Source organism: Fusarium odoratissimum (assembly GCF_000260195.1).
Source record: "Fusarium odoratissimum NRRL 54006 unplaced genomic scaffold supercont1.85, whole genome shotgun sequence".
NCBI classification, from domain to species: Eukaryota; Fungi; Ascomycota; class Sordariomycetes; order Hypocreales; family Nectriaceae; genus Fusarium; species Fusarium odoratissimum.
Window position 1 is genome coordinate 14781 of NW_022158749.1, and position 10425 is coordinate 25205.

The following is a 10425-nucleotide window of genomic DNA, read 5'->3' on the forward strand; positions in this document are numbered from 1 at the left end:
ATGGACAGGGAGACCCCATCGACACCACCACGGACGCCGGACCACCGAAGAGATCTCAACCAGCTGCAACCAGATCAAATCTGCATCTATCAATCCGATAATACCCTATCTTCCCGGCACACCATGGTTTACATTTCCGAGTATAAGCCGCCTTACAAGTTGACCGCTCTGCATCTTCATCTTAGTCTCTGCGCTATAGATATCTACAAGGAAGTTATAAACCAAAGGACGGTTCTAACTTCTATAGACCCTGACGCGCGTTTCCAGTACTACGCAGAGAAGCTGATGGCATCTGCCATCACGCAGACATATTATTACATAATTAAAAGTGGCCTTAAATATGGTCTTCTTACTACTGGCGAGGCTATCGTGTTTCTTAAAGTTAACTAGGACAAACCCAAGACTCTGTATTATCACTTAGCAGAGCCTGGTCCAGAGGTATCGGCTCATCCAAACAACCTCCATATATACACGGCTGTCGGCCAATATCTAGCATTCACCCTTATAGCTCTCGGTTCGCCTGGAAAACAACAAGAGAATAGGCAGGAGGAACGTCTAAAGGCTATGAAGAACTTAAAGACATGGGCTAAGGACTTCGAATCAACATTGCGTTCTATCCCAGAAAATGAACGATCGGCGTCATCAGACTACTCGCCTACTTATGAACCCACCACCTACAAGGGCGTTGATCAGTCGCCGGCCCTGCCCCGCAAAAGGACACGTCGAACTGCTATGTGCCAGATTGGCGAGGGGTCATTAAGGAAGGACAACGGGCAGGAACCATCTAATAACAAGTCGGCATCCAGGCCACCAGACACGCCTACGCCAACCAGACGAAACACAAGACAAGGAACTAGGCGGAGCCAGCGACTGGCATTACGGCCGCGCGGAGGAGGCGGCAAGCAGGGTCGGCAGTACTATACGCAGAAATATCTTCTCGGGATAGTCAGGGGTGGTTTTCTCGACCCAAAGTGCCCGAACATGGCACTTCACTGCAAGAGCTGTGCTCCCGCCTGCGCACGTCATCCTGTCGATCATAAGGAGTAGCTTCGCCTACTCTAGAACCAGCTAAAACAGTCGCTCGACGACGAGATCAGGCCATTAGGGGAGGGTGGTGCGCGGGGTATGCTCTTCCAAGTGACCCTACTTGCGCATGGCTACACCTTTATCAGCAAGGGCATAGTGCAGGCTTTTATCAGAGATCTTGAGCACGAGGCTGCTGTCTATGAGCATCTTAAACTAATCCAAGGCGTCCACGTGCCTGTTTTCCTGGGTGCAATTAACCTTCGATCGATAAATAAGACTTACTACTATGACCACCGGGTCTACGTGGTACACATAATATTTTTGTCCTAGGGAGGCTGCAGCATTAATAACGCACAGAGAATTAGCGACAGCAACAGGTCACTCGAGGACAAGGCCATTCGGTCCTTAAGAGCCATGCATCGAGAGGGCGTGGTCCACAAAGATGTGCGACTTGCAAACATGTTATTCAATCCTGAGATCAAGGGAGTTATGGTGATCGACTTTGAACGGGCTTTGCTACTCAAGCCGGCTCGGCGTCCGTTGGCGCAGCTGGTGCCGAACAAGCGAGCGTGGAAGTCGGAGACGATGGATGCCAAGAAGGCAACCGGTGATTCAAGCAAGCGAAGTCAGGCAAGTCAAAGCTTTTCAGAGGATATTTGGTTGGCAAAGACGGCATTCTTAGAGTGGAATGCTGACCGATGGACACGAGTCGCGAGAGCGCCTTGCTAGCAAATCTACAGTCAATCACTGTTGGAAAATCCGGGAATCCCCCTTATCTTCAGGATTCAGACTGTTAGTCTGAAAGTCCTAGATGAAACTATCTAGAGATATAAACCCGAGAAGAGCTCTCATCTCAATAATGAACAACAAAGTTTCATAAAAATATAATTTTCACACAGCACTACTGCGCAATATAAACAACAATCACCCTGCACGTCTATTTATAAAATCGTCATGTACCCCAAACTGTCGCTCTGCCCCCTGCCCACTCTAGCGTGAATGTTTATCAAGAGAGATGGTATCGCACTGAGCGTGCTGAAAAGGGGTTAAAGTGAATGTGATGAGCGGCAGCAAATGTGTTGATTGATTGATTGATTTTTTTTTTTTTTTGTGTGTGGGATATTCCATCCCGCAGTGGTACTTAAAGCATGCAGCTAGATTACTAACGCAGTTGTTTCCTGAGGCCGTGAAGATTATACCTTGGCTGCATAGATTTCGAAGAGCATTGGTGATGGTAGGTCATCTTGCTTTTCAGTAAGGCCGACGGGAATCGGCGGGCAAGAGAATGGACCGCCAATGCTGGCACGGAGCTCGAATGGGCCTCCGGACTCGAGGCGGAAGGGCGGCTCCTCCAGACATGTTTGTGCTGTGTTGTTCGCGCAGTGTCAAAACTTAACCCTTCAGCGAAGCCAGGTCTTCGTCACATCCTTCAAGGCTGGCCAAAAGCTTCCATTCACGAAGCCGAGCGATTCTTTCGGTCGTCCTTCTAATCCGGTTTTCCTTCTTCGTCACTTAATCGCATACTTTGCATTTTTTTTCTGCTTCGTCTTGCCGCCCATACACAAGCTTCAATCCGCAGGTCTCTTCAATCCGGTCTCTCCGATGCAGTACTCTTTGTTGCATTGTTGGCGAAACCTGCCCCATTTCCAATTGCCGCAAACCACACAAGACCCGTCAATCACCAACGATATCTTCGCTAACTGACGAGCAGGGGGGAATCAACAGAACGTAGTAGTGGCAACATCATCGCACGTAAACGTGGAGTCGGACGAAGGGAAACTGTGCCCCCCCGCTCTTATCACGTCGGTGTTTTCTTCTTGCCTGATCTTTGGCCATGACGCACTCACCCACTTGTACAAAAGACTAGAATTGTTCCAGAACAACAGGAGTCTGTGCTAGCGGTCGGAGGACGAGGAGTCAATGGGAGCTAGTTGCCAGCGATGAAAATATACTTCCTTCTATAGTAGTCAGAGAGTAGAGCGTTAGACGTGTTTCCTGAGCAATAAACAAACAAGAATTTTCCATCCAAAACGAGACCTCTTGAGACACCCTACTATGCCAAGATCTTGAGCACTGGGAGGGCTTGAGGTAAGAATAAGGTCATGTTAAGAGAGCTGGTCACGCTGGGTTGGTCAGGAAGTATTTATGGGTCCGCGCAGAACTGACCAATTGAATGTTATATAAAGTCATGCCTCTGTATCAAAACCGTCATGTCGGTCTATCAATTCCCTTAATCAATACCTCACTATAGAATGAAGACGATATCTGTTACTGTGGGTATTCTGAGATCGATATACATTTGGGGAACAGGGAGTTTGAGGGTCAGTGGATTTACATCTTAGACTTAGGAAAAGAGTCATCTTGCAAGCCTTGGTAATGACTGGATTGTGTTGCAAATGTGGTTTTTACATGACTGATGATGCCGATAACATACACATCGAAAAGAAAGTAACTCCATCAAGCAGCGCCAGCTGTTACCTGACCCTCAAACTCCCTGTTCCCCAAATGTATATCGATCTCAGAATACCCACAGTAACAGATATCGTCTTTGTTACTTGTTAATTCGTCATATTCCTTGTCTTATAGAGTCACCCAGGTCCTCCTAAAAAATTGGCCACCTAGATCATCCGACCAATTTGATGATACATAGAGTTCAAAATCTTTATACGGGCGCCGAGAGGGACTGTTATAAATGGCCAATTCTTGAAGTCGTGCGTGTTCGCTCGTCTCAAGCACCTCAAGTGCACCGTCAAGAAAATCGCAGTCCACGAGGGTATCCGAATCTGCCCGTTGATGTGGAGGAGACCTTGTTACGGTGTCGTTGAGAGTTAAGGGGCCGAGGGGCTATGCAACTAATGCAATGATATCTGCTTCCTTAAACATCCAATTACCTATATTATCCTCAGATAGATGATTATAGGTTCTTTGTGATAAATCGAAACCACATGCCACATCCAAATTGGCACATACGCTGCACTCAATTCTATCACAACTGACTGCTGGAGTATTATCACCTGTGGCGTGATCTTGCGGGGTACCGGTGATTAGCTGGCGTATGAGCGGACCACATGTGGAGTCATTATGTGAGGGATAGACGTCAAAACAATCTAAATCACAATAGATTAGATGGTTCAGTTTTGACAGTCTTGACCCAGCCTGGCAGTTGTCGCATTGATGCGGTCGAAGGAACAGGCGGTTTGGAGACGGATATATGACGTCTGGCTGGGTAAAGGCAAGCTCGACTGTGGGGTTAAGCTCCATGTTTGCGATGGTCTTTCTATAGTGTTGCAGACAACAAGATATTTCAAGGTAAAGATACGGGAAGATAACAGGACGCAGCTCAGTACCCTACGGTCGTGGTCCCTAAGTATTTCAAGCCTCAGCCGACATATTGTAAGGAGACTGTATCTTTATTTGAACGGCGGGTTAAACCCCTCCTTCGTCTGCTTAAAAGTTCACAAAGGAGGATACAAATGAGTGGATCGAACAAGAAAGCGAAATGTGGATTTGGAAGCAGATGTGTTATTTGCCGGTGATGAGGGCATGCGAGGTCTCATTTTCGCGCAACTTACTTAACCAAGTAGGTTTAGGAGCTGTGGATCAATCCGTGCTCCACTGACAAAAGTTCAGAGGTTCAGGGTTCAGGCGTAGAATGCCTCAGGTTTTGTGGCGCATCGGACCTGTCCGTTGCCGCTTCGAACGCGACCTTTTAGGAAGCGAACGACCCCACTATTAGCCGCGGGATCCGGCTCTTACTTTGTGCTCCATTGTTTAAGATTTGTCGGTGTTAGAACCCGGGTTGATTTGCCTGACCCCCTCGATCCACCCTCTCGGAAGCGGCAATGCATCTCATCTATAATCACTTACAGCACTTTGACAAAAGCGACTAGGATCCCTGGAACGATGCCCGGAAAGAACCGCCTCACTATATTTTCCAGAGTAATGGGGTTAGCGCTAACGGTTGAACGCTATTGCCCCTGAACCCTGACCAAAGGTGCTGTCTCGTGACCCGACTAGAAGGAAGGTGATGAAGTGTCGGACCGAGAGATCCAGTACCTCCTTACTTCGAAGGTTTTGAAGTTCGTTGCACAAATGAGCCAAGCAAAAGCTGGACGAATCAAAGCACAAACATACTGCTGCAATCGAGAACTTGAGAAGAGCCTGAGGTGGCACGGCACCCGAAATGTTTGGTTGCTTTGCCTAGGCCTCGCGTCAGGACCGTTACTCCGGCCTGCGCTCACGGCATTGATCGTTTACCTAGCTAATCTGTTTCACAATTTCCCAATTGGTTGACTTACGAAGGCGAGAGAGTAAGTAGTCGGATCCTATGTGGGATAATCACCCCTTGGCACGGCGATTATTTCTGCCAATTTATCTTAAAAAAGAACAAGTCCCAAGATTATTAAGCTTCCACTGGAAATTAGTAAGAAAACAACGTGCATAAGTTTGATTCCTCAAAGGCAATGTGATAAACCTTAGACCATGTAGTTTCATTTTCATTGTCCAAAGTTTATAATAAGCTACCACCTTCTCAGTATGGACAGTCTCACGTAAACCAATAGCATGACTGTGATTTACTTTCCGTGTCGGCAGTTGGTATGTGTGATTGATTGGCATTGCCACTTATCAGGGCCTCTTGCACAAAGATTTCTCCGTTTCCACAGTCACTCACGGACGAGACAACTAATTTCAGTATTGTCACCGCCTACCACTATCTGAGAAACAATCAAGAGGGGACAGATACTGCAGCTGTAAACCCTGACCATGCCTTTTTGCCCCATGCTCATCCTACAGTAGGGAAGTGTTCAAGGCAGCAGGATATTCATACGTCCATCATGATATTGCAACCAACCAGACTTGTAAATCATATGGTAGAGTCTCTAGCCCTGTAGGGTTGGTGCGTACAATACAGTCCCCTTTTGGGTGATGTGCGATGTCAGGCGCAGACTGTCCCCAGCTCCAGTGCGGGGAGCCACCGACTACATACGTACCTGTTGCTTGCTTCTCCATAAACTCTCCGGACGACTTCGGGTCACCTCAACCTCAACCTCAACCTCAACGCTCTTGCGCTGCAACCTTTTAAACTGCACAGCAGCTGTACCAGCCAACCTCTTATAAAGGCTTTGTTTTGCCCAGTCGGACTGCATTCGCAGCCACCAAACCCCTGCCTAACTCAGTCGCTTCGCTCCACCATCGTCACCACAACGGTCCGATATATTTGTTTTCCATCGCCATATTCTCGGCCTCGGTTGGCCTCGTCGTAACTCTGTCTTTGGTAGAGCCATGTCCGGCCGTGCCGTTTTGAACCCTCAACATGCCCAACAGTCTTTCGATTCCGGTCCCCAACTCTATCGCGACGTTCCTGAATTGCACGCTGTGCCTTCTCCCTCTCACAGCGCCTTAATGGATTTCACGCACTTCGACGATTTTGCGTTTGCCTACTATGGTCTTCCTGGCCAGTCTTCTCTCATTTCCCTAGTAAATCACATCCACACGTTCCAATCTCCTCCTGCGTTTCCCCAGCACCAGGCCATGTCTGGCCTTGCACATAGCGGTCTGCCGTTTGGCACCTTGCCTACGGGCAACCGCAGCCAGAGCATGGAAGGCTCCAACCCCCCCCCAGATCGGACATCTCCCGCACCCAACGCCCTCGAAGACTCGACTACCGATGAGTTTGGTTTGGCTTTCCGTAACTCTGCGGATGGCACAGATCTAGGCGGTAACCCTAAGGAGGATAAAGCCAATGCCACACCTCCGTGGAGTGGACTTAAGACAAAGGCTAGCAAGGAAAGAAAACGCCTCCCGCTTGCTTGCATTGCATATCGCCGAAAGAAGATCCGTTGTTCAGGCGAGAAACCCGCCTGCAAGGACTGTCTACGCTCATGTATCCCATGTGTCTACAAGGTTACGACTCGGAAGGCTGCGCCTCGGACAGATTGCATGGCTATGCTCGATAAGCGACCAAAGCGCATGGAAGAACGCGTCATCAAGGCCATACCCAAGTCGGATCACGAAGTCGCATCATCTGTAACTCGCCCCGTGGTCAAACCAGCGAAACCAGGAACTGTACCTTCCAGTAAGCCAACCAAGAAGCGCGGCGCCGAGGAAGCATTCGGGCCTGATCTGGAAGCTTGGGCGAAAGTGCGTTCGGAGCCAAAGATTGAGGGCGATGATGGGCCCAGCAGCTTGCAAGTCCAGGAAGGGGAGGAGAATAAGCTGCAACATGAAGGCACCGAAGCACTCCCCTCCAAGGAGATACAGGAGCATCTCGCAGAGGTGTTTTTCGACAACATCTATGGTCAATCTTACCATCTTCTACACAAGCCAAGCTATATGCGAAAGCTAAAGTGAGTTCTTTTGGGGTTGAATCTCACGTATCCTGCTAACTGTCAACAGAAATGGCACACTACCTCCGGTACTTGTTCTCACAGTGTGCGCCGTAGCTGCTCGTTTTACCTCAAACCCCCTAGTGAGTTCTTCAGGGCCTGAATTCTTACGCGGTGAAGAATGGGCATCACACGCTCGAGATATTTGCACCCGACGATACGAATGGCCAAACCTCACCATCTTGACATGTCTTCTCATTTTGAGCCTTCATGAATTTGGAACGTGCCAGGGCAGCCGTAGCTGGGCCCTGGGTGGACAAGCTATCCGAATGGCTTTCGCTCTCCAGTTACATAAAGACTTGGAATACGATCCCTTGGGCCGTAATGGCACCAAAACGCAGCTCAGCTTCATTGATCGAGAGAATCGGCGACGCATAATGTGGGCCTGCTTTCTCATGGATCGCTTCACCTCTTCTGGGACAGATCGACCCATATTCATCAGGGAGGATACAATGCAGATTCCTCTGCCAGTAAATGAAAAGTCCTTCCAATTCGACATCCCTGCGCCCACCGAAATGTTGGACGGTCAAGTACCTCATCCGGCGTCGCTCAACGGCGGACAAATCGCTGATGCACGAGAGAACATGGGAGTTTCGGCCTTCCTGATTCGAGCCATTGCCTTATGGGGGCGGATCATCACCTACCTGAGCCAAGGGGGTAAGGATCTAGACCTCAATCCAATGTGGGAAGACGAGTCTCATTACGTGAAGCATCTCAATGATGCTGTAAACCTTGAGGCTAGTCTGCCCTTGTCACTCAAGTACTCTGCAGAGAACCTCGAGGTCCACAAGACAGAGAACACGGCAAGTCAGTTCCTTTTCATGCATATCTGCCTGCAGCATAACATTCTCTTTGTGAGTCGAGCTGCTATGCCAGCACGAAAGCAACATGGTGTACATGACGATTTCTTCTCTGAAGCAAGCAAGAGGACCTTCAACGCTGCGAACCGAATATCCGAGCTTCTCCGTGAGGCTGAACAGTCGCGATGCTTTGTTTCGGCCCCGTTTGTTGGATACTGCGCCTTTTCCTCGACAGCAGTTCACATCTTGGGTATTATCTCTCGCAATCCCTCCATGAAGCCAACAGGCGAGGCCAATTTGATGACCAATGTCAAGTATCTTCACAAAATGAAGAAGTATTGGGGCATGTTTCACTGGATGGTGGAGAACGTTCGTACTCAGTATCGGAATGCCTTGGACGCTATGAGAGCTGTTGCGAATGTCCAAGAACGAGCCACACAGTCATCTTTCCTTCAATACGGAGACTGGTTTAACCGCTACCCTCACGGTCTTTCTGATGCTGAGTTCATGGACCCCGCCGCTCACAAGCGAAAAGATTCAAGAGCAGACGGCGTCCTCGAAGCGAAGCCCGAACTGCAATCAATGGAAGAATACGTCTCCACGCTTCCAACAACACGAAGGGTTGAGAATAAGAATACTATCCGCGCAGCAGGGCCGAGACGAAAGCAAAGCGCCAAGAAACAGACTGGCTTGCCAGCACAACCTGGCCAGCATCTCGATTCGTTGCAGAGTACAGACGCAGACGCAGTCTCCGAGGAACACAAGTTCTCGGGTAGTTTGGGATTGCAAATTACAGGTGCAGCAGGCTTCAACCCTCTCGCAACATCAAACCAGCAGAACCCGGATTTCAGCACCACCATGTCACCTACAAGCCCGGCCAACATGACTCCATTTGCTCACCACGCACACACGCCCACCTTTTTCCCACCCGAGCTGCTCGCAATGAACTTTGGGCAGGACTCGAATGAAAACATCGGCCCGCTTGATCGTCAGCTTGTCTATGGCGGATACTTAATGGATGCTAGTACCGGCCTGGGTGATGGCCATCCTTGGGCATTGTAGAGGGAGCTCTACCCACTCTACCGGGTTGGGTAGAGGAGGTATCTCTTCTACTCTACCTGGGTAGAGTGGCTGGGGTGATCCGGTGAGCTCTATGCAGGTCGGTCAGCTGCTGGGTATCTTGTGAACAATATTGAACATTGATTTGATTTGATTTGATTATATCCTACTCGGTTGTAATCATCTAAACGATTATGCCCGGATAACGGGGTCCGGCGAACAGCCGAAGTCTCGCGGATCAGTATTGTTCCGCGGTGCCCCACTTCGCCAACGTCAAACATCGTTGGCCAGCTGTTCCCAAAATTCCCGCTTTTTCTCTCTCTAACCACTATTTACATTTGCTGGCAGGCCCATGTACGCAGTGGTTTAATGCTAATGGATCCTTGATTCGAGGCTCTCTCGGGTTGTGAAGCCCTCTCTTTCGCGACCGCGTACCTACAGTCTCCCCCCAGTGCTCAGCTTTGTCTATTAAGGTCTCGATCCAGAAATTGCCCAAGGATCTGAGTCAGTTCGATGAACTTGATTGCCTTGGCGGCTGCATTGCGCTCGTTCAGTAGCTTCCGGAGATTGTTGCGTCCTCGGAGTCGTCCCAGTTCCTGGTCCCGGAGTTGGCGGTGTCGACGGCAGCGTAAGAGGACGTGCGCTACCGTTTGTCGATCCGATCCGCAGGGGCATCTGTTGCTGGTGATACCTGGTACTCTTCGGCCGAAGAGGAAGTCGTTGAAGCCTATCTTCTCTGTACGCAGCTGCATGAGGAGTGCGCTGCGCTTCTTGATGAGCCCATCGTGCAGGTCCAAGACCTTGCGCGAAGGTTTGGGCGTGTGCCTGAAGGATGCTCGGCCGCGTGTCTCGGATACCCAGCTTGTCTCCCATGATTTGATGGTCTCTTTATGAGACCATGTCTTCATGGTTGATCGAAGTGGGTATAATTGCTGTGGTTCTACTGCTCTCGGTCCTGTGAGGCCGCCTTCTCTCCAACCTGTCGCTTCTTTTGCTGCTCGATCTGCGTCTTCGTTGCCTTGGATTCCTATATGCGCAGGGACCCATCTGATCTCGGTATTCAGGTCTTGTGTTCGGAGTTCGTCGATCTATTGCGTGATATTCTTGAGCAGGTATGCGCCTGATTTGCCCTTGGGCCTGGCGGTGGATCGAAT

At 49.6% G+C, this 10425-nt stretch overlaps 2 protein-coding genes across 2 annotated transcripts; both read left to right on the forward strand.

Annotated features, from left to right (window-relative positions):
- FOIG_16483 (uncharacterized protein) lies at positions 1-1755 on the forward strand (the record flags this gene model as incomplete). The annotated part of the gene is made up of 4 exons (XM_031217944.1): positions 1-126; positions 391-1043; positions 1098-1332; positions 1357-1755. 4 exons carry the CDS (start codon positions 1-3, stop codon positions 1753-1755), a joined length of 1413 nt encoding a protein of 470 aa, XP_031052332.1.
- Positions 1756-6309: 4554 nt separating this feature from the next.
- Positions 6310-9274, forward strand: FOIG_16484 (uncharacterized protein; the record flags this gene model as incomplete). Its single annotated transcript, XM_031217945.1, has 2 exons — positions 6310-7373; positions 7423-9274. 2 exons carry the CDS (start codon positions 6310-6312, stop codon positions 9272-9274), a joined length of 2916 nt encoding a protein of 971 aa, XP_031052333.1.
- Positions 9275-10425: the final 1151 nt, after the last annotated feature.